The 23,576-nt window shown below is 58.3% G+C and overlaps 1 protein-coding gene across 2 annotated transcripts; it reads left to right on the top strand.

Annotated features, from left to right (window-relative positions):
* Positions 1 to 9,603: 9,603 nt before the first annotated feature.
* On the top strand, positions 9,604 to 23,055 carry EDA2R (ectodysplasin A2 receptor). 2 transcript variants are annotated; one of them, XM_065077315.1, is made up of 9 exons: positions 9,604 to 9,813; positions 14,217 to 14,314; positions 14,955 to 15,133; positions 15,922 to 16,007; positions 16,256 to 16,420; positions 16,833 to 16,979; positions 17,430 to 17,836; positions 18,455 to 18,503; positions 18,921 to 23,055. In XM_065077315.1, the coding sequence occupies exons 2-9, from the start codon at positions 14,228 to 14,230 to the stop codon at positions 19,214 to 19,216; spliced, it is 1,416 nt and encodes a 471-aa protein (XP_064933387.1). In that variant the 5' UTR covers positions 9,604 to 9,813; positions 14,217 to 14,227; the 3' UTR covers positions 19,217 to 23,055. The 2 variants fall into 2 exon arrangements, with proteins under 2 accessions (XP_064933387.1, XP_064933388.1); XM_065077316.1 differs by having other exon boundaries at positions 9,672 to 9,820.
* The last annotated feature ends 521 nt before the right edge of the window (positions 23,056 to 23,576 follow it).

Below are 23,576 nucleotides of genomic sequence, written 5' to 3'. Positions count from 1 at the left end.
GTGCCGTGACTCATGCGCTGCAAAGGTCAAACCAAGCTGGGGAACCTTGAGCTGAAGCTGAGTCAGAGCCAGGGGACGGTCACCAGCTGCGGCTGCGGGGGGTCCTGGGCAGCCTGTCCCTGTGCCTTCCAGCGGGGAGGTGACCAGGGACCCCTCCCCAGGCACAGGGACACTCACCCATCACAGAGCTGAGCTGGGTCTGTTACCTGCTCTGGCTTCCCCGTGGAGCCAAGAGTGTTGCCTGTGAGCGAGCAGCTACAAAAGGAAGATTTAATTAAGAGCAGAAGTCATAAATCTGCGGCAGTTTGTTTTCACCATGGCTTGATTTGATATTTACCTTGAAAAGATCAACAGAGTCAAGGGCGAAGCCAACAGTAACGAATGAGGTGACAGGTCCATCCGTTGTTTTCTCTGTGCTGCGGGCGCTGGCCGCGCAGGCGGCTCCGAAGGGTCATCTCGTCGTCTCGCCCCAGCCTGAGACGAGCGGGCCGGGCGCTCGGGCGGGTCTCCCCTGCGCGTCTCGTCCCGCGCACCCGCTGCCCTGCACCGCGGGCGCTGCGCAGCTGGGCTCGGCCGGGCCCCCCTGCTCCGCGGGGCTGTGCCTGGCCATGGGTGCGTCTCCCTGGAGAAAACAGAGGATCTGGAAAAGCTGAAGTAAGGGGGGGAAATAAGAGCTGTTTCAAAAGAGCTTGAATTGTAGCAGAGAAGAGGCTGGAGGCAGAGGAAAAGGAGATCATCTAGTTTGCTTCTACCTTCCAAAACAAAATGAGCCTAGGAAGAAACGGATTAAACAGCGGCATTGCCCGGACTCCTCAGGAGCTTTTCTGGGAGCTGCAATGGCCCGGGCCAAGAAATACCAATATTGGAAGCTCTGAGTGCATTAGGTCCTGGTGCAAATGTCTCCACCCGACCTTCAGAGGAGGCCCATGCTCAGATGAGTTCCTCCACAAGCGCACCAGGAGGAATGACGGCCCTGCCCCGTCTTTGGGCAGGTTTCTATTGTCACACGCCACGCTGCAGTTGCGGGTCCCCGCGGGCTGTGCTGGCCCAGCGCTCCTGACCCACGACAGCGAACCGCGACAGCGACCCGCGACAGCGCCCCGCGACAGTGACCCGTGACAGCACCCTGCGACAGCGCCCCGCGACAGTGACCCGTGACAGCGCCCTGCGCCCGGCCGCCCAGCCACCGCAGAGCACAGTCACCGTCACTGCCAAGAGAAAGCCACAAGGCCAGCAGACAATAACACAGCCGTAAATGAAGGCTATAAATACTGAGATGGACAGCAGATAACCACAGGCTTTCTCTCGTACACGTTTCGTCCAGCTTGGAAAGTCCTGTGGGTCAGGCTGTTGCTTGTTCGATGGGATGTAGGGTGTCTTTGCTTCCAGTCCTCTGGTGACCGTGGCATTTTGGAGTTCTTTGTCTCGTTTCGGGAAGCCTTGCTCCAGTCCTGCGCAAAGTCCGAAGCGAGGCGAGGTCTGTCGTCTCTGTGGCTTCGAGTGGCTCTGCGGTTCAACAGCAGCCGTCGGTGTGGCGCTGGCCACAGCCCTCTCAGGGTGACATCCCGGAGGGGAGGACCACTCGCTTTTTAGCGACTGGAAAACAATGAATCTGCTTTTCTCAGCTTCCATGGGTCAACATTTAGATGCAGGGTCAGTGCTCAGGCTTCAGCAGAAAACAGGAATAATAACGCCTGCAGCCCCTGAGCGCTGCCGGGTTTCTCGGAGACGAAGCTCTCTCATGGATCTGAAAGTAAGTTTGAAAAATCAATTCAGAGAATTCAATTGCATAGAATGGGGCTGTGGGTACAAGTGAGAGCAAAAGGTTGCCCAAAGATCCTGGTATGTTTAAAAAATCACACTGATTTAAGCTGACTTCATGCCGTGACTGCCCTTCTGAAACGGTTCTTTGCAATATTCATTTATGAGAGGCTGAAACGTTATTGAGTTGTACAATAACACCATGGCTATGCAACAGCCGTATTTATTGCCAGGAGGTTAAGAACAGTTGATTTGCACTAATGCCTATAAACGTACTTTAGGCAGTGGGTTGCTACTGCTGAGTTTATGCTTAATTCTGTATTCTGGACTGCCAGTGTTGGCACTCGATGTATGGACACATTTAGGGTTGACTTCTGTTCGGCTGCGCGCTATTGAAATCAGAGCAGGTACGTGGCTGCAAACCAGATGGACTCTGCAGCAACAATGAAATCCCTCCCCGCAGAAAGCCGGAGCTCCTCTCCCGGCATGGGCCGGGCCGGCAGGTGTGTGCGAAAAGCAGCGCTGCTCTGGCAGGTGCAGCCCAGCAGCACCAGTGGCGCCAGGAGAACCGATGGCAGCGGGCCGGGGTGAACCCTTCCTGCTCCTCGGCTTGGCCCGCCCGCCCGCGCGGACCGCTCTCCTCCTCCTGCAACACCAACCTGGAGCTTGTCACAGCAGCTCTGGGTTTCCAGTTCAGAACAAATAAAATGTGCTTCCCTACACACCGGGTGCTTGAGCTGTGGAACTCATCGCCAGAAGATTCTCTGGATGCCGCATTTGTCCATGGGTTTGGGAGAAAACTAGAGAGTTCAAGGAAGAGGGGCCCATCAGGTCTTACTAAATAAGCATTTGTGCTCTGTTTTCATTCTCCTCCCTGTGTCCCAACACCTGTCAGAAGGAGGGTGCTGGGCTGGAGGGTCCTTTGGTGTGGTCCTGGAAGCTTTTTCTTCTATTCTTCAGTAATTCCCTTTCTGGAATCTTTCCCCCTATTAAATCTAGTCCCTGTCTTCACCTGCAGAGCTTTGCACAGCTCTGATCATCTGCAGATGACTCTTTTGCCAGGCTCATGCTCCTTGTCCGTGAGCAGCGGTCGGTGCCGGCGCTCGCAGCCTCACCGCCGTTCGTCGGGTTTCCACGCCAGTCCAGCTCCAGCCCCTGGCTCGGGCTCCCCCTGCTCTCTGCCATTTCCATTCTGCCTTTGGAGTCTGGCCTGGGAGATCTTCAAGGCAGGGCCTGTCCTTGGGCTCTGGAAGAACATCTCTCCTCCCGGGTGCCGCACAAAAGGCCGACAGCACAGCAGAACCATTAATCAGGGCTCGGGAGCGGTGAGTGTTTGTGTGGGCGGGAAGGCGGCAGCGCCAGCAGCGAGGGCTGAGCAGCGAGGGCTGGGCAGCGAGGAGGTGCCCGGCGACGGCCGACCCCGGCTCCTGACAGCCCGAGCTGCGAACAAAGGAACCCCTGTCTGAAAAGCCAAAAGCGGTTCACGGGGGAGTTGGAACAGTGCTAGAAACGCACCAGGTCTGTTCAAAGCGTGGGGGGGCATTGCAGCTTTTCTTATCTACTGGATGCTTCCTGTAAACGGACCCAGGGCGAGGAGGAGGCAGCAGCATCGCCTCGGTGTCTTCTCCCAGGAGGGGAGAAGGTCGTGTGGACACTGAACGTGCCCCGGTGTGCCTGCAGCCGCCCAGGCTGTGGGGCAGGGTGGCTTCGGTGCTGGTCCTGCAGTTATTCCATCTTATATATTGTTATTGTTATTATTATTTTTAACTATGGAACAACAATCAATTACTTTTAAGCACATAATTCCTCCTCTTCTCAAATATGCAGGTTTTAGGAGTACATAAACACAAAGTGCTTGCTTATTCTCTGACAGCATCTTGGGACTGCCAGAAAGATTCTCAGTAACTTTCTACCAGTTCTGCCAAGGGAAAGCTCCCGAAATCTACTGTGGTGTCCTCCGAACGCTGCAGGGGAAAGGTGTGTGCCAACAATTTGTATCTGTTCTGCTTTTACTTTTGATCATGCTGAGAGAACACGTTGCCAGAAACGAATGCCATGAAAAACATCAGGGATTATGCAGAGCTGTTTTCACTCTGCAAGTGAAACTTCGCCCGTCTCCTGCTGAATGGCAGGGCTCCGGCTCCCATCAGATTTCCTTGAAGTGTCGGATGGATGTGTGACTGGGACATGAAGCACAGCGGGCGCGTTTCCCCGGGTGTCCCTGCGGGCGCAGCTCCGTGCGGGCGCAGCTCGGCTGGGCGGGGGCAGCGGGAACGCTCCTCGGCTGACAGCCAGCCCCTGCAAACACCGCAAGGCAGCCAGCCAGCTGTTCCGTCCAGCTCTTGGTCATCGTTTTCCCCTCTGAAATTAGGAGACACTGTCATTTCCACAGCCCCCATTTATTTGGGGTGTTCCTCCTGGTTTCTCACTTGAGTGACCAGGGAAGCACCTTCCACCTTAAAAAAGCCCACCGAAGGCACCAAACCTGAGGCGCTGCTCCCTGGGGGCAGCCGGGGATCCTGACCTGCAGGGGGTGCTACAACCACCAGCAGCTTTTGTCGGGCGCAGCTGGGGCGATGGCGCTGCCCGGTGTCGGTGTGCTCTGCTCTGTGTCCCAGCACCCACAGCCACCGGTGACCTCTCCTCAGCCCCTCAGCAAGCTGACAGAGCCTCAGGATGCTCCTTGTGCTCTAAGACAACACTCCATCCTGCTCTCATCTGGCGCATTTGAAATTTGCTCTTCATCCTCCCAGCTGGGAACGTGAAAAAGTTAAAATCATTCCTTGTCCTTTTTCCCTCCAATTAGAGTTTCTTTTTGTCCTCCTCCCTGCTGCCAAAGGCCCCCAGGCCACTCTGCAGCTCCGTGGGTGCTCTGCGGAATCGGAGGCTGTGCTGCCCGAGGGGGCTGCTCTGCAGCAGGGAACAGACAGCACGCCACAGCTCAGACGGACAGGTGGACGGCCACCTCCCGCTCCTCCAGCACGGCCACACTGCTGTGTCGGGGGTGGCAACTGCCCGTGGCAAGGTGGTGATTCCACCAACACCAGCTCTGCTGCACTGCCCACCTGGCTGAGGTTGCTTCCCTTATGTAGTTGTAAATGCAGTTTTGCTAATGGCCTGAACTGCACAAAACAAAGCGGGATTCCTCTCAGGATTTTTCCCTTAAGAAAGACCGCCTGAGGAGCGCTGGAAAGAGCCAAAACCGAGAGCATTAAGTCCAGCAAGACACATGTAGGCAAGAGTGCTGGGTACAGCAGCAGAGGTTTATTCCCGGCGAGTCTGCAGTGGCATCCTCTGCTCCTGGGCACACCGCGGGCTCCCCGCCTGCGGCTCCTGCTCAGCCTGGCGGTGCCCAGGTCCCGGCAGCATCTCCCTGGCATTTCCCGGCCTCGCTGAGGGTGTTCGAGTCACCGTGAGCTGTCTGAAGGGTGTCTGGTGGGAAACAAGGGGCTTTGAGCAATGGTATGGAGAGGAATGAACAAGAGTGAGGCAAAGCACAGCTCAACTGGGGCTTCTGCTGAGCAGAATAGTGTGAAAGCAAGGACCCTGTGCCTGAGTTTGAACACATCACCCCTGTCATTAGGGGTGCTGCCTGCTTGTGTTCTCACAGCTAGAACTGCAGGAGGGTGCACAGAGCAGTACGAGACAGAGGGGAGTCCTGTCCTGCTGGCTGTGGCGCGGGCAGCGGTGTGGGCTGGTGGGGTGAAGAGCATGGTCAGCGAGATCGTGGGGAAGAGTCTCAGGTGCTCAGAAACCTCGCGTTGGGTGGTGCAGGGACGCAGCAGAGGAGTGGAGGGAAAGCTGGAGAAAATGAGTGAAACTGGCTGTGAGGATAGAGAGAAAAAAATTATTTAAGGCAAAGTAAAATGACATCTGTGCTGGTGGTTGTGTCACCTCCCCAAATCAAGCCTGGGGAGGAGGGTGATGAACCGATGTGACGGGTCTGTGTGGCGTGAGCCGTCCCGGCGAGCACCCGGTGCCCTCTGCTGACACCGGCCCAGCAGCACCTTCCACAGCACCCTCTGCCACGGGCACGGCGGGCTCCCCGGCTCCCGATTCCTCCCGCAGCAAGAAAACCCAACAGCTCCCCCCGGGGAAGGGCTGAACCCGGCGCTGCGCTGGCGCTGCCGGAGCCGCGGCGCCTTGTCCCGTGTCCTGCCCGTGCGTCCCGCACCCCCCGGGAACAGCCGCGATCCCGCGCCCGGGGTGCTGGGGAGGAGCAGCCCCGGCAGGCAGGGAGGAGGCAGCGCGGGGGCTGGGGAACCCGCACGGGAGCCGCTGGGCTCAGAAACGGGAACCCGCACGGGAGGCCACTCTTTTCAACTGTGACAATGAGCAGATTCAGAACATTTTTAACCATTAATGCCCTGGAAAGATTTGTGAGAGGGATGTAGGTCCAGGTACGCACTTCAGGCTCTGGTAAGTCAGCAACATTAACTTTCACAGGCCCGCACCCAAGAGCGAATGTGCAGGTTTGAAAGGAGAGATGAGCATCCCGCACCCACGAATTTGGATACTCTGCTCAGGAAGGCTGAGGATGTAAAAGCCTACCTGGCTTTTGTGGGCTGCACAAATTCCCTGGAAAAATAAGCCACCAGCATTATCTAATGCAAAGACACCACTTGCCCCTGAACCAGAGTTTGCTGGAGACTCTTCTGGAGAAGTGTCGCGTTAGCCTTGTGCTGATGGCTGCCAGAGAAAGGCTGTCAGGTGGTTTCTGGCCAGCGACACTTGTCCTTAGGTGAGCTCGTGGCTCTCACGGGGAGAGGGAGCTGCATTTCCCTCCTCCGCTTCCCAGGAGAGTGGCCCGGCCAATGGGAGCTGGTGGAAAAGCAGACCCACCGTCCATCCCTCCCCAGGCCATGCCTGGAAGGCGAGTGTCACTGCCTCGGAGTGATGTGAAATGCTCCATCATTGTTGAGACAGGGCAGCCTGGATGCATTTGGAGGCTCAGGGCTCTGTTTCGGAGGGTTATAGTCCCTTGGTCAGCTGAACCTGGATTTAAGTGGATCTTAAAACTTCTCTCTGGGCTGCACCCCCAGCAGTGCCCAGCGTCCCAGGCTCGCAGCCGGAGGAACGTGCCATGAGCGCTGCAGAGCGCGTTCCTGCCCTGGGAAAGGCTGAGATTCCTGCCCCAAGCCCTGGAGCGCCACAGGACAGAACCCCAGACACGCCAAACGTCTTCTAAACACCTTCACAGAAAAAGTCAGCAACAACTCCTGACCGACACGTACAGAGGAGTCACAGCATGCGTGGGCTGATGGTGTGAAACACCCCATTTATGTAACAGCCCTGGAAGGAACCCTGCACGTAGGTGCAGTCATGCCATACAGCAGGTCCTCCGGACGCTCACCCTGTTATTTTGGGTGCTGTCAGGGGAAAGTGCATCAAAGAACAAATAAGTCACACAGCACCTCAAAACTCTCTGCTCAGCTGTATTTTAGGCAATCACAGGAAATTTCTCATCGGGAGAACTGAGTAGATCTCAGCCCAAAGCAGCTGTGCTGCTCCCTGGGGATCCTGTGCTGCTCCCAGGAGATCCTATACCATTGCCATGGCATCCTGTGCTGCTCCCAGGGGATCCTGTGCTGCTCCCAGGAGATCCTATACCATTGCCATGGCATCCTGTGCTGCTCCCAGGGGATCCTGTGCCACTCCATGAGCCCCCATCACCTCCCCACCTGGTAAACGTGACCTGGCAATGGGCAGAGCACTGGGCTGGGTCCAGGTGACTGCACCAGTGTGACTTCTCCACCACACCATGTGTTACGTGGAGGATCCCCCTGTGTCACAGGAGGGATCTGTGTCTGTCTGTGTCTGTCTGTCTGTGAGTGGGGTGAGGTGTTCACAGTCGCTTTGCCCCCCCGGTAAAATCGCGCTGGACTTGGTGCCCTCTAGTGTTATGAATGGTCCAGCACACAAGAAAAATCCTGTAAAGCAGATCCCCGCCTCGGAATTCATGGTTTTGCTAGCCTGTAGTACGGTAATCACATTAATTGTGCTACGTACTTACAACTTAATGGAGATACCGTGACCCTGAGCATATTGGGTAATTACAGTCACAACACCAAATACCTGAGAGCTGGGAGCTGCTGGGGTGACTGGGAACCCACCGCAGCCACAGCATGGGCACCTCGGGGCACTTTGCCCTGGCCGCCAGGTGGACACAAGAGGACAGCGGGACACATGGGAAATGGGGTGAGGGGGGGCTGATGGAAGGAACTGGGGTGAAGGGGAGCTGACAGAAGGAACTGGGGTGAAGGGGGGCTGCCCACTGCAGCCTTGACCAGCGCCAGGGCTCGGGCTGGCCAGTGCCGTGGGGCTGCACATTGGCTGCCAGTGGGACCACCCCACAGCACTCCATAGCACCCCAAAGTACCCCACAGCACCCCACAGCACCCCAAACCACGCTGGTTCTGAGCAGCTCTGCAAATGAACACCCATCATCCAGCCGGTGTGATATACTGGATGCTCTGTCTGCACATCTTTCACCTTGATTCAGTCAACTTTGTAGAGGAAAATAAACCCACAGCTGCCCTCTGCTGATGTCATCGTGCTCAGTGAACAGCTCAGCATCAGCAGCGCCGCTGTCTGCGTCCCTGGGTCCGTCCTCGGCTGTCCCCCTGCCCCAGGCCCCGGTGCGACCCGGCCCCTCGGGCAGCGCGGCCGCCCGCACGCTGACGCAAGACGGGCGCTTGCATCAGACACGGACCCGCGTGAGGCGAACGGCCCCGTGAGGAAGGTGAAGTCATCCCCTCCCCCTGCAGAACAGCTCCTGTGGAGATGGCGTCACTAACCCGGCCGAAGCACTGAGTTGTGAAAAATCAGAAGTCTCAGTGAGAAAACAGCCAGGCAGTTGACTGCTTAACTGAGTTCCACATGAAATCCTTCCAGTTATTCCAATCGGACAGTCTAGCTTCTCTGGAGGCTGTTGTGCAGTGACAGTGGGGAACTTAGGCGACTTCTCAAAAGCATCTGCTGGAGAGACATCACTTAAATTTTGAAAAAAGAGAAAGAAATGGGGACAATGTCACAAAATAATAGGTTTTAAACCAGCATGGTTCAGGTACACATCCTTGTCCAACAGCTTACTGAGGGCCCCTGCCCGAGCCACCGCAGAGGAGCAGCACTGGCTGCCCGCCCTCCGGCGCCCGAAGGCAGGGGAGGCAGGAGGGGTTTGCCACGGGCAGATCCAGCTCCAGCGCCGACTGCTTTGGAGGGACAATAGACGGAGCAGAGGGTGCCAAGATCAGTGCTGCTGGGAAAATAAACTCCCTCCTGCACAAGAAAGTTCGATTCCACATGGCAATTTGGTAAACACTGTGATGGAGCAAGTCTTTTGCACAATAATTCTGGGATACATCCCAGATAACACCCTAAGCCGCCCCAGAGATTCACTGATAAGTCACACCAAATGCGCTGTTACAAGTTCAGTTCTGAGCGTGAGAGAAGCCCCTGGCCACGGCGATCCCGGGTGGTCCCTGTGGGCAGAGCCACAAGCCCAAACTATCAAACTTACTCATTTCTGACGCATTCACTCGTGCTGGCGGAGGCGGCTGGCTGCCCAGGGACAGTTCCAGCGTCCCTGGGTCGGCAGCAGAGGTGTCAGATGCAGTTCTTGGGGCGCACGGACCCGTCCTGGGGCTCCCGGCTGCCCCACGCCGCTGCTGAGCCCGCCGGACACGCGTGGGCCGGAGTTGCTGCGGTGACACCGGACGGCCCGCGCCGCCGCTGCTCTGCCCAGCCGCCGGGTGGCGCTGCTCGGCGCTCCGAACGCCCCGCCACGGCCGCTGCTTTGCATAACCCCGCACAGGAGGCGGCGCCCGCCAATGGGAGGCGGCGGGGCGGGGCGTGACGGGGCGTGGCGGCGGGGGCTGCCGGTGCCGTTCGCTCCACGCGGGACACGCCGAGTCCGGCCGGTGCTGCCGGTCCCGCCTGCACTGCCCGCCACGTATCGTCCTGCCGGTGCTGCCGCTCTGCCTTCACTGCCCACGCCTCTCTGCCTGCGCTGCCCGCCCCGGTCCGCACCGTCCCGCCGGCACCGGAACACCGGTAACCCGTAAGTTCCACGCACCCGCCCGCCGCGGTCTCGACCCTCCCCGATGTCGGTGACACCGCCGGCCAGGGGCTGTTGCGGGGGCTGCAGCGGGTCCCGCACCCGCGAGGACAACGGCAGCGATACACGTGGACCGAACCGGCTCCGGCAGCACCTCGGGGTACCGGGCCGGGGGATGCGCGGGTGTCCGACCGGGGGGTGCGGACCCGGGGTACCGGCCGGGGTGATGTGGGTGCGGTGATGCGGTGGCGGTGCCGCCGCGGGCCGGGAGCCCCTCGCCGAGACGTGCCCGGGCATATCCCGGCTCGCTGCCCGCTCTCCCGCGGGCGGGCGGCGGGGGGCGCCGGCGGGGCCGGGCGGCGCTCGGCAGTTCTCCCGCGTGGGCCGGGCCGCGCTCCGCGCGTGGGGGCCGGGGGAGGCGGCGGGCGAGCCGGGACTTGCTGGACTGCGTGGGTGGGCGGGCGCCCTCCGGCACGGCGGGGAGCGGCGGCCGCACGGCGGGGGTGGCGAACACGCGTGGGCGGCAGCGCCACATGCATCGCACAGCCGGCACACCGCGCCCGGGGCTCGCAGCCGGAGCCTCGCCGCGGGGTTTCGGTCCCACAGGAGCTGCCGCCGGGCCGCGACCTGCGGGGGCGAGGGGCTGGCGGGGCAGAGGTGACACCGCGTAACCGGCTCCTGGCCCCTGGAAAACGTTCAAGTGTTCTCACCTACCCAGAAGCGTCAGGCATTCCTAAGGGCATGCTCAAGGAGTTCAGAATAAGTCCTGTTGCAAATTCTTTTATTCGTAACCATCATTATTCAAATTACACAATACTTTTTTTCTTCTCAGTGTGGTTTGTGTGAGTTTATGTATGACAGTGTTAACAATTGAAAAACCCAGGCACTCTGAGGAGACTGAATTATTATCACAAGTGAGACAGTGATAATTACTAAGAAGTAGACGCAGGGCAAAAAAACTCAGAGAGAAACCCAAAGTCTTATGAAAATGAATAGGAGTTTGGGCAATATTACTTGCAATATCTAATAAGGAAGAGTGTGGATGCCCAAGGTGGGCAGGCAGAACTTGACAAAAATCACAGTTATGGTCCCAGTCTGTAATTATTTAATTGGGACAGCCCGGGCTGGGGCTGCTCTCACATAAAGAAACACAAGTTCCCAGACACTGCAAATTAAACAGTTAGTGGACAATGTTGTGAGCAGAATTTCGAAATAGATTGGAAAACCTGCTGATTTCCAAGCCGTGTGGAAAGATGCCGATTCGGCCTTTTTCCCCATGTTTGCCGCGCTGAGCAGTGTTTCATCTCCCGGGCATCCTCGGGGCTGGCAGAGCCGCTCCCAGCGAGCTTTGCCGTGCGGGGCGGCACAAGTGATGCTGTCCAGACATAATGAGCGCAGACTAAACGAACAGGAGCGGAGGAACGACTGAGCAAGAGACTGGGACTCGGCACTGCCAAACCCAAGGCATGAAGTAATATTTTCCAGATGACATTTCATCTCCCCCCCTCCTTTGGACTTGCAGCTCTTGTTCAGGATGTCAGCTCTCCGGTGTTTGTTCTGATGTACACAGGGGTCTCACCTGAGGCACAGTTACTGTGGCTGTGCCTGTCTGGTGTGCTGAGCGCAGAACCCTCCGATGATGTCCTGCCGCCTGCCACTCTCCCTTTATTCCTGCCAGAATCCACTAGCTGGACATAGAGACACTTATAAATAGATTCCCAGGTACTCTAAGTTTTTTTTGAAGATTACATTTTCACAGGAGAAACTGAATGGCAGAGCTCTGGAGCTGTCACAGAGGTGAATGAACTGTCACTGTAGCTTCACTGAAATGTGGGTTTTGGTTCATGGGGTTTCTTGGGGTTCGGCGTTTGTTCTCATCTCATGCCGTGAAGCTCATTCAGCATCTCGTGGTCCTGCTGTCCTGCGTCCCAGCTCAGTGGGCAGCGCGCTCTGCTCGCCCTGCTCGGCTGACTTGTCCCGTGAAGACAATGAAAGATTCCCTCAGCAAATCACGGTGTTTCTAAGGTAGAAGGTTTCTGCATCTCGAAACAATGGCAGGGCGTCCAACTCATAAGTGCATTGATACTCTTTGGCAAATAAAATCTGATGCTGTCAGCCACCTTGAGATCCCGTGTAGGATCCAAAGAGGTGGAGGGTTTGGTTGGTTGTTTTTATTTTCTACTTTTGTCTCATTAGGACCAGTTGTTTTAGTTGCTTATCAGACTTTCAGGAGCTGCTGCTTTCCCAGGAAAGTGTGATGTGGTTTGAATACCTGCTGCACTTACAAATGAAATATCTTGGTTCTGGTGTTGTTAAAATAAGAAGTTAAAAAAAAATCCCACAGCTTTAAATTTTATGCCATTCGACAAAGTGTTTGTGCCATGTATCTTTACACCGTGGCTGGGAACTAGCAGGCCTGCTGGTGTTTGATAGCTCTGCGTCGGGGTTGCGTCTCCCCGCCGTCCCGCGGCGGTGCCGTGTGCTGGCACCACGTTCCCTGGGCCCGTGCGGCTTTCCGCTTGTGGGAAACTGGTTTAAGCTGCCGGGGAGACGGGGACAGTCCCTGGCTGCAGACCCTTCTGAAGTGCAGAGAAGTCCATAAACACCCGAGAGGAAGAGGTCAGGTTGTGTTCGCAGGACAGGTTCACTCGGAAGACCGCAGGTCTGTGGTTTGGGTTGTGGTTTTCTCAACAACACTGCTCTCTCGTGTTACAAGGGCGCTTTGGAGAGGGGTGAAAAGCAGTCCCCTTGCTCTCTGGAGTCCGGTATCTTCACTCCTTTCCTGTTTCCTCCAACTCTGTTTCACACACTGTTACGCTCTTGTTAGGGGTGAAACTCCAAACCAAGCGGCGGGCTCTGGCGCAGCAGCCCTGACCCGTGCGCGGACATGGGGCCGGGGGACACAGCACTGAGGGCGCAAGGCTGGGTTCCAGGCCAGCCCTCTGAACTGGTTGTGTCACCTGCTCGGGGCCCGTCTCCCCTCTTTTTACTTTCCCTACTGCGCTCAGCCTGTATCTGAACCCCACCGCTAAGCCCCGTGCTCCCCCCGGGGCACTGGCGCCGAGCTCCCTCTGCGCCACCTTCTGAGATGGTGACAAATCTCCTTTATTTATTCAGTAGTGTCAGTAACCTTCACACTATTTATAGGCTGTGATCATGCCCCTCCCGAGATATTTGCAAGATAAATTTAGCTCCCTTAGCTTCTCATCGCCAGTGCTCGCGGGCTGGCGCTGCCTCTCCTTGCAAGAGCCCCTGGGAGCCGGCGTGCGAGGAGCCGCGCGAGAGGTGACTCACCCGCCGCGCTCGTCCAGGACAGACTTCATCCCCAATGAATCTCGGTCATTCGGAGCCCGGGGAGCCCAGCCAAGCGTCTGCGTCTGCCCGGCGAGGGAGCGGTGGGGATCAGGCGGGGAGGAACGCTGCCCTGGGCTGCGGCAGGAGGGGCTGCCCGGGTGCTGGTCTTCAAAAGAGCGTGTCGAGGTGTTCCCTGCTCCTGGCGGGCGTTCGGAGGGTCAGGGGTCTTGCTGCTGAGGCTGGTTGAACACGGCTTCTCTCCTGATTTGCCTCACAGGGTTAGGGGAAAAGCAAAATGAAGATTGGTCTAGGGGAGTGGATTTTATTCCATTTTGGTCACCACAGTAAGAACACACCTGGAATATATAGAAATGAGCAGGCAGCCCCAAAACTCCAAATAAATTGCTCAGTTTTGTAGCGCCATTCTGAGTTGTCTGTTCCTGGTGAGACCCAGGTCTCGTGTTCTGCTGTGAACCACCCTCCCCAAGGGGCAAACTGAGGCTCCACCGAGGCTGGGGCAGCTCTGCCCTTGGCTTCACCTGGGGAAGGCTCTGGGTGCTGTGTCCAGGGTGGTGGGTGCTGGTTCTGGGACAGCAGCGGTGAAACCTCGCTGAGCTGGGATGTGTGCGGGGCACTGGGGCCATGGGTGCGTGTCCTGCTCTGCCAGGGACGCATTGGGCACTCGCGTGTGGTCACGTCAGAGCTGAGCTCCCGGGTCTTTGCTGGGACTGAGCTTTCTGCCGATGGTCTGGGGTAGCCAGACCTGCAGCCAGGGCTGGCCAAGCCCACCCGCCTCCAGCGGATTGGTGACCTGGGCAGTTGGTGTGTCTGCCTTAACGCTGGATATGAAATGTCATTTGCTCCATCCTGAGGGCTGCGTCATGGCAGCAAAAGCAGGCGGTTCATCCCCAGCCTCGCTGGGAAACCCTTCCGAAGCACCAGAGCAGCCCGTGTGCACTGGCAGCCACAGCCTTGGCAGCCGTGATGCACCAGGAGCATGGGCTGCTGTCTCGCCAGAGCAGAAACGTCTGCCCAGGAAAGGGCAATGCTGCTCATCTCGAACGTGCCGGGCCCGGCTCTGACCTCTCTGCCATCTCCTCCTCAGGCTCCCGCCCCATGGCCTGCCAGGAGAGCGAGTACCGGGACGAGCATGGGAAATGCACCCCCTGCAGAAAGTGCATGCCCGGGCAGGAGCTTTCCAAGGTAACCCGGCTGCTCTGGAACAGCCCTGAACCACCTGGCAGCAAGGTTGTACAGTGCCAGCTGGATCCTCTGCCAGCCTTCCTTCAGAAGGATCTTCTGAGCTGCTGGCGTGCTGGGGAGAGCTGGGGCTCGCTGGGAAGGGATGGTGAACCGTTGTGACGGTGAGACAATGGAAGCAGGAGCTGGGAAGGGATTTCACATTGCCCCTCAGCATGCCCTCTTTCCTTTCTGCCCATGGAAATCTAAATTTCCTCCCAGCCCGTATCAGCGGGTGAAGCTGTGCTGCAGGCTGGGTGGGCATGAGCAGCACGGGGCTGCGGGGGCCTGGGACCGGTGCTGGGACCGGTGCTGCCCGCCCAGGCACCCAGCGGGTCCCCGGCCAGCGCTGCCTCCGGGACGTGTTGCTGCAGGACTTTCATGCTCCCTCAATATGACCCATGGGCAGCAAATGGCTTCCCTGTGTGCCCTGTCCCAGTACTCTGGTGGCCTCTGCTCTCCATGGGCTCTGAGGACCCTTCACATGAGCAGTAGCCCCCCTTTGCCCTTGTTCCCAGAGAAGTGGGGCCAGTCCCCTCTGTGCCACTTTGGGACCTGAAGTGGCTCCTGGCCACAGCTGCATAACCGACCTCATGTCTTGCAGGACTGTGGTGATGGCGGCGGGGGGGACGCACAGTGTGTCCCCTGCCCTCCCAGGAAGTTCAAGGACAGCTGGGGCCACCACGGCTGCAAGACCTGCCTCTCCTGTGCCCTCATCAACCGCCTCCAGAAGTCCAACTGCACGGCAACGGCCGACGCTGTCTGCGGGGAGTGTCTGCCGGGGTGAGCGGGGCCGCAGCTGCGGTGGTGACAGCGGGCAGGGTGCGGGACAGAGAGGGCTTTAGCTGAGGCCACCCGGAGCATGGGACATAAGAGGAGCCCTACTGACCGAGGGCTACCTCTTGGAGGACACTGCTAGTGACATAAAATCCCCCTTGTAGCTCCAAAGAAAGGGACATAAAGGCTCCTGTGCACAAGCAGTGGAAGAAAACTCCTTTGAGGCCTGGGCTGTTCCTGTGGGCACAGGGGTGGCAAAGTGCTGGGAGATGAGTGGCCATGGAATGCCACAGCTGGTGGTCCCCAAAGAGGGCACGCCATGCCACGGGTGATGGGTTTGAAGAGCTGCAGAGGTGAAGGTGGCTGTGTGCCACAGCCTGGGAGCTGCTGGGGCTGCAGAGCACGTGCCGGTGAGCAGGGCACAGGAACACGTCGGGGCTCTGTTTAAGGAGCCTCTTCCCAGATGCAGTTGTAGGCTGGGGGGTTTCTGTGGCTTCGTGGAGCTGTTAGGCGCTGTCACCCACTCGAGCAGTCGCGGGGCAGGGGCGAGGCGGTTCAGGCGATGTCACTCCTTGGCCAAAGTGGCAACAGGCATGAAGTAGCTGCGGGTGCAGCTTCAGCCAGCAATGGGAGCCCTGGGCAGCCCCGCTACCCTGCGTGTCCCAGCCCTGGGCAGGAGCACGGGGTCGGCTGTGCCCGTGCTGCTGCGGGATGGACAAACCGCCTGTCTGAGGGAGCCGGGCCGGGGTCTCGCCGTGGGGCCTGCACTGCTGAGACCCTGTGCTGTGTTGCAGGTTTTACCGCAAGGCGCGGCTGAGCGGGCAGCTGGACTGGGAGTGCATCCCCTGCACCAAGCAGACGCCGTCCTCTGAGCCGCAGTGTACGTGTCCCTGCCCGGGTCGGGCTGCTCTGGGGCGGGGGGGAGGACGCGGGTCATGGTGCGTGCTAAGTCATCGTGACCACGTCGAAGCTGAGCGCTCAGACACGCACCATCCCGTCACCGATCCTGCTCACTGGTCACAGCACGAGCCGCTGTCCCACAGACCTGCAGGAGGAGGGACGCGGCGCGGAGGGATGGCCCAAGCCGTGGGGTTAGGCTCCAGCGTTTTGTGGCTGGTGTGTTTGCAGGTCGGTCCAGAACAAACCTGGTGAAGGTAGCCGTCCCCACCGTCCCGCCGCAGGACACGGCCCTTCTTGCGCTAACCAGCAGTGCCCTGGTTATCATTGTGCTGGTGCTTCTGGCACTCTCCATCATCTACTGCAAGCGGTTTTGGAAGAGCCAGTGCCAGCGGGGTGAGTCGATGCCTGCAGTGCTTCTCCCCCTCCTCCCTTTGCCCTTCACACGTGCCCGCAGCCGCTCCTTGCTGCGCAAGGGACCTCTCTTGTGCTTTGCCTGCTCAAAGACACGAGGAGCCTCCCTCCGCGGTCCCACCGTGAGGAGCGGGACACTGCCATTTCACTGTCACAGCTGCAGTCCCCTCTCCGCGGGGTTTCTGGGGCCGGCTGAGGTTGGGTGGCTCTGTATGGGGCAGGACGGGTGAAGGAGGAGGGCAGCAGGTGTGGTGGCTAGTCTGGGACACGCCGGAGCCCCGCAGCGTGCCAGGGAGCTGCCGGCTCCTCGCAGGCAGACATACCGCACGGCTGAGGACATGCTGGGGAAGCGAGCCAAGCCTTCGCTCAGACCGGTTCTCCTCTGTCCTCCAAGTCTTCCTGAGGACTCAGAACTTCTCGGGCCAGCGAGCAATGTTCCCAACCGCGGCGGTGCCCGGCAGGTTCCTGTGTGAGGAGCAGATGTCTGGTCCCTGCTGCCTGGGTGTGAAGAACCTGAGCCCCTGCTACAGGCAGGCAGAAGGTACCTGCAGCTGCCGCTGTGCCTGGGGCAGGGAGGGGGTGCTGGGCCCAGCTCGCGTGGTCCTGGGACATACTGAGGTGTCCTGGGGCAGGAAGGATGGAGCTGGACAGTGTCCAAGTCCCACCAAACGGAAGTTTGGGACCTCTCTTAATTGCTTACAGACTTTGTACCAGAAATGGTCGTGTGCAGCCCCTGCAGCTCTGTATTGGGTTTGCATGGCAAAGTTTTAGCAGTGGGGGAGGCTTCTGTGAGAAGATGCCAGAAGCTGCGACCCCCACAAGCTCCTGAGACCCCCCAGCCCCTCTCCCTGCACTGTGGGGGAGGGATCGACCCCACGCAAGACTTTGTGGAAAGGCATGAAGGTGGCTTTGCTCGGCGGCGGTGCAGGGGACGGGGCTCTGGGCTCTGGCAGGCTGGGCTCCGCTGAGCCGTGCCGGTTTCTGGTTGCAGGCCCCGTGGAAGCGGTGCAGTTCATTTCGGACGGGGAAGCCCTGGGTCTGCAGCTCCCCGCTCTGCAGCTGGAGCCGGACGTGCCGCTGGCGGGCGCTGCCTCCAAAGGCCAGCGGGGCCGGGGGCTCCTGGAGAGCCAGCCCCTCATCCGGGCCCCGCCGGACGCCATGGCCCCGCTCTCCTCCTGCGCCTCCGAGATGCAGCACAAGTGGCCGCACGCCCCGGTGGAGTGCACAGAGCTGGACCTCCAGAAGTTCTCCACCCAGGCGGAGTTTGTGGGCGGCGAGCGGCCGGAGGACCAGGCAGCGCGGAGAATCCCGGCGGAGGCCGACGGTGCGGGGCGGGAGGGAGCCCGGCGCCCGCTCTCCGTGTGCCCGAATCCCACTGCTGAAAGCGAGGAGCAGCCGGTGAGTTCCTCTGGCCTCAGGGCTCCTCCAAACACCGATGGACACCTGAGGCTCAGGCACAGGGTGCTGGGCTGGCCAGTGGGGTAGGCGTGTAGACAAAGGTTCGTTAGTATTTGGGAGTAATTGGTACTTACAAAAGCCAATTTGCCAGATGTTTAGTAGTGTGTCACTAAACAAGCTGTGAGCCATGGAGACGCGACCTGCTGGGGTGGTTTCAAACACCCAGAAGACCACAGTTGTTTATTGGTTGTATGAGCGTATCTCTAACTGATGTGCTCTCGAGTGGTCCTTGTTCTCTTGCTCTCCATAAAGCTGACCTGGCAGCGGGGAGCGGGTTCCACCGCTCTCCAGTGAGCTCATCAGGGACCTGGTGACTGATGTCACTGAGCCTCAGCAGACGTCTGGCACAGAAATCCCTGCCACAGCCGGCTCCGGGGGACTGTTTATGGAAGCAGTTTGCTGGGAGGCCCTGGAGCATGGCGAGGAGGTGGTTGGCTCTGTGGGATGTAGTGCGGAAGGAGAAGCGCCGTTCCCCGAGCCACTGTCAGCCCTGGGCATGGAGGCAGGCGTTGCTGTTCTTGCTGGGTTGCCAACAGCCTTGGGTCTCTGTCTTGCCAGGTGGATGATGCCCAGAGCCTTGTGACTCAGATCAGCAGCAAGACGAAGGGTAAGTGTCTGTCCAGAGTCACCTTTGTGCTCTGAGTATCAGGGTAGAGAGGCGGGTACTGGGAAGGGAGCTCCTCCAGAAGCTCACCATAGCTACATGGAGGTGCCGGTTGTCACAGGGACTTATTTGGCTTTGGTGGCCTTTGGTGCTGGTTCACAGGGTAGATTTTCTGTGATACTGCCTTGAAGGGTCTGTGGGCAGGTGTGGATGGATGCCCGGTTGTCACCAGTTACCAGCCTCCCCAGCCTGAGCCAGCTGCGTGTTGCTGAGCTCTGAAGGCGATGCCAGAGGAGATAACTGCAGTGGAAGGGCGGCGTTTCACCTGCCCGGCAGGGACAGGGGCCCAGCTGCTCCGTTTACTCTTATCCCAGCCAGGTGTGTTGGGTTCTGACCTCCCTTTGCTGTGTTGCTGCCCAGGTCTGCCGGTAGCAGAGCTGCCCCGTTCCTTGGTGCAGTCCCTCGCGTTCTTGTTGGACCCCTCCTTGAACGGCACGAAGAACTTCAGCCACGTGGCGCTGGAGCTGGGCGTCGCGCCGCAGTTGCTGGGACGGCTTTCTGGATTCGAGCAGCTCGTCGCTCACCTCACCCGCTCGGGAGACGCGGTCACCGTCCCGCTGCTTGCCCAGGCCCTGCAGCGGCTCCAGCGCTTCGATGCTTTGCTCCTGCTCTGTGACCACTTTGTGCTCGGCCAGGCCCAGGGTCGCCAGTGCTAGAGGGACAGGGAGGGGACGGCTGAAGCTCCAGGTGCTGTGTACTGGTACAGGAGAGGATCCGGTAGCCCTGCGGTCACATAACCTCTTTGTGCAAGTGAGGAGTACGTGGAGATGGTCTCTGCATTGTGTAACAGAAGGACATGAGGGGAGCATTCATCCTCAGGGGAGGCCGCGGTCGTGCCCATCTGTGCCACCCCAGCACCTTCCCCTTCGTGTCCTGTTCGTGACACGGTGCAGTTTTCTTGCAGGACTCTCAGACTGATCCTGGGCTGGGCTGACATTTGTCCTTGTCACAGAGCAGAGCTGTGGCTGCCGGCCTGGGGACAGTGCTGGCCTGTGCCCTGGTCCTGCTGCCCCACAGGAACCTGTGGCCACTGTGGCTTTGCAAACCGCCCTGTGGTGACACAGGGTGGCAGAGACCGGGCTGCTTCACCGCCGTGCCAGCGCTGGGCGGCAGCTGGAGGCTGCAGCCTGTGGCCATGGCTGGCTCACAGCGCTTCTGTCCCTGTGCTGGTCACAGCAGAGCCAACTTGTTTTAAAATTATTATTTTCTTGGTTTTTTTTTTTTTTTTTTGATCTGCCTAAAAACAGCCTAATTTTCTCATTTTTGGGTGTAGCTGCTAGGGAGGAGAACACCCTTCTGCTTTTCATTTCTTCCTGGAGGATTTGTCAGAGCTTGCACCGGTCCCACCCGCGCCGGGTGCCCCTGATTTCGGGAGCTGTGCCCCGGGGCCGGTGGCTGCAGGTGTCCAGGCTGTTCTGGATCTGCCCCCAGCTGCTGGGGCGTTACTGGGATTGCACTGGCAGCCGCTTTTGGAGGGTGCAGTGGGAGCCGGAGCCGAGCGCTGCCCCTGCAGCCCGGCACATCTGCCGGGGCAGGCGGGAGCTCCCCGGCGCGGTGCCAGCGCAGTGATGCTGCTGCCCGGCCACGGCTCCATTCTGCTGAGCTCATGGGCAGAGCACTGCCCCATGACTGGTGGTTCGGCACCGGTGCCTTTAGGTGGCATCCGGTAAGTGTCACCCGGGTTGTGCCGGGAGCCGTGCACCAGCACCGTCCCTGCACGCTGCGGCCGGGTCCGGCGGGTGCGGTCAGCTCCGTCCCTGTCACTGGGGCTGTGCGGCCGCCAGCAAGCGGCACTGTTACCCTGCCGGGCATCCCTGGCCGAGCTCACGCAATTTGCCGTTTATCTGAGCGCAGTACTCAGAAAAAGCAGGCGACCTTCTGGGAAGGCAGCGCTTTGCTCGGATCTGCCCGAACACGGGTATTAATAGCTGCTGGTCTTTTTCTTTTCCCTGTTAAATGCTGTTAAGACTTGAACGCGCTCAGGATGTGGTTTGATAACGGGAGGCGTGAGCAGTTTCAGCTGGATGTGACACTTTCTCTCCCCCGCTGTTTGTTTCTTCCAAAGTCAAGGTCATTCTATTGCTCTTTGCTCTGCAAGAACTAGAAGTATTAGACTTTTTGCCCGTTTTAGGCTGGGGTTAGTCAGGCTCTGGTTACATACTTGGTGTGTTACGGAGCAGTCAGGAAAAGTATTGCTAAAGCAAACACAGCCTGTGGTCGGGCTTTTCGTTTGAGGTTTCTCTGTGGCAGGGAGAGAGTGTTTGGATTAATCAAATAAATATTTAATACCTCTGTGGACACACTTAGTCACTTCCAGCGGGAATTAAGATAAATGTACCTACAGCTGTCTGAGTAAGAGTCGGCTCAACTTGCCAGCACTGGCTTTGGAGCTGGAACCGGTCTGGGTGGCTTGTCCTGCGTGTCCGTGTGTCTGTGTGTCACCGGTGTCACCAGCGGGGGGTCCCTCGGGGGACGGGCAGGACACAGAACCAGCCTCCTCCTGTCCCTTGGGCACGAGTGATGGGCAGGAATGGCTGTTAAATTTAAAACAGTGAATAACAAGGACATTATAGAATCAGAGAATGTCCTGAGTTGGAAGGACCCACAGGATCATGGAGTCCAACTCCCATCCCTGCACAGGACGCCCCACAGGTCACCCCGTGTGTCTGAGGACGTTGTCCAGTCTCTTCTGTCAGGCTGGGGCTGTGACCCCTCCCTGGGAGCCTGTTCAGTGTCCAGCACCTCTGGGTGAAGAGCCTTTTCCCCATGTCCGGCCGACCCTCCCCGGCACATCTTCTGCCGTTCCCTGGGGTCTGTCACTGGTCACTAAAGAGACGAGTTCGGTGCCTGTCGCTCCTGCTCCCTTGTGATGAAGCTGTAGCCATGATGAGGTTGCCTCTCGGTCTCCTCCAGGCTGAACAAACCCAGTGACCTTTGTAGCTTTTTCTGGACAGTCTCTGGTAGCTTAATAACGTGTTGTCTCCCGTGTGCGCAGCCCTGCACACAGTGAATGCTGCGGGTGGGGCCGCCCCGGGCAGAGCAGAGCGGGGCGATCCCCGCTGCCCGGCTGGCCGTGCTGTGCTGGGTGCACCGGGACACGGGGCCCTCTTGGCTCCAGGGGCACTGGTGGCTCATGTTCATTGTCACACGTGTGCTGCAGGTCCTCATGTTCCTCCCTCCCTGAGCGGCTCTGCTGGGCTGGGCTCGACCATTGCGTGGAGTGTTTGCCACGTTTTTTTATTTCTCCCTTCTTTAAAGAAGTTAACCCCATTCACTTCATAGTTTTTAAGGCAAACTATTATTTTTCAGCTGTTTGATGTCTGAGCAATATTATTCACAGTCAAACCCAACCTCTGCCTCGAGGCTGAGGAGGCGGCTCGCAGGGTGGGTGTGTGGTGCATGGGGGTGCTGTGCACAACGTGTAGGGTGGGATTGTGCCGTGCTGTACGTGACGTGTAGGGTGCCCACCCACCTGCTCCCCCCGGCTGGTGTCACAGCGGGCACTCTGCTCCTTCCGGCCGCTGTGGCAAGCTCTGTGGTGTTTGCATGGGCCACAATCCACCAGTGGCCTTCAGCGCTGCCCTGGGAGCCCCTTTGGCTGGGTTTCCACAAGCCCAGCTGGAGCCCAGGGGAACCACGTGAGCCTGGGAAATGGGGCATAACGCGGCTGTTTGGGCATGGGCAGCAGTCCCTGGGAGAGGAGTTGCTTTAGCTGGGAACCAATGGACTTGATACTTGACTTTGTTTTTTTAAACAGTATTTTCAGCACAAGACTTGGAATACAAGGGAAGGAAATTCCCATACGCTGGATCTCGCGTTGCAGCATCAGGAAGCTGTTCGTGCCAAGCTGGCATGGCTCAAAAAGAGCTGAAAGAAATCACATAATTCAGCATCTGTGTAAACTGTAGCTGGGCCTGAACAATGGAAAGACTTTTGTGCCGTGGGATTATTTTTTTTACAAGCAATTGTTTTTGACACCACTCTTGTCTGGAAGTCTGATTTGCAGAGGAATTTATATGATAAGTTTAAGTCCAGCCCTGTTCTGGAAAGCTCTTAAGCACAGATTTAAAAATAGGCATGTACTTAAATCCTATGAAACCCTTGGGTGCTTTTCCTGGACAGGGTGCTTGTGAGAGCTGTGCCTTCAATATGCTCTTTCAGGAGCCGTTTACTGAAGTGAACTTGTTTTAGTGATCCGGGCACACTTCTCAGAAAAGTCTGCAAGTGTTGGGGGGCAATGCCCCGTGCGTTTTGGTTACTTAATAACGCAGACTCTGGTGCTTTTTCTAAAAAGATAATAAATACATTTCTGTAGCCATGGTTTACCTAGGGGAATACATGGTATTTTTATGGTGAATGTTATTTTTCTTAATGGTAACGAATAGGTTATTTATATTTTTGTAAATTCTGTGTCATTACCATTGTAATTCTGAAGCAGAGTTGTTCCTGTTGTTTCTTGGGGTGATGTCGAGGTTCAAATAAAGCAGTAGCTGAGCTCCTGCCCTGTTTATTAAACAAGGGCCGCGTGTGCCCCACGTTCCTCGCAGCCGTGCTGCTCTCGAGTGCTGTGCTTGCAGGTCGATAAACCCCAGAGGCGGAGGAGGTGGCGCCGGGTGAGTTTGGGATGCTCCCGGCCGCCAGGCAGGGCCTGGCCGGGCCAGCAGTGCCGTCACAGCCGCCGCCGCAGCTGAGCCCGTGGCGCTCGTGACACTGGGGGGTGGGCAGGAGCGGCTCCAGCGGGCACCGCGGGCCAGGAGCAACCCTGCCCTGCCACACACCAGCACTGGCATCGGCTGTGAATTGGTGTGCAGGTTTAACCTCCTCAGAAGGGACAAATCCCAGGTGGGGCTCATTGTGTGGTCTGGGGATGGGGAGGGGTCAGGGACCCCGTAAATGATGCCCGAGGAGCTCCAGTTCCTCAAGCTTCACGGAGAGGCAGTTGCTCTTTAAGTTTGGCAATTACGGTGCTTGTTAAGTCTGTTCATGCCCTTGCATTTGCCTGTTCTCTAGAATAAT

This window comes from Columba livia, chromosome 12 (assembly GCF_036013475.1).
Source record: "Columba livia isolate bColLiv1 breed racing homer chromosome 12, bColLiv1.pat.W.v2, whole genome shotgun sequence".
NCBI classification, from domain to species: domain Eukaryota; kingdom Metazoa; phylum Chordata; class Aves; order Columbiformes; family Columbidae; genus Columba; species Columba livia.
The sequence above is the reverse complement of the archived record's forward strand: the minus strand, read 5'-3'. Positions and strand labels throughout refer to the sequence as shown.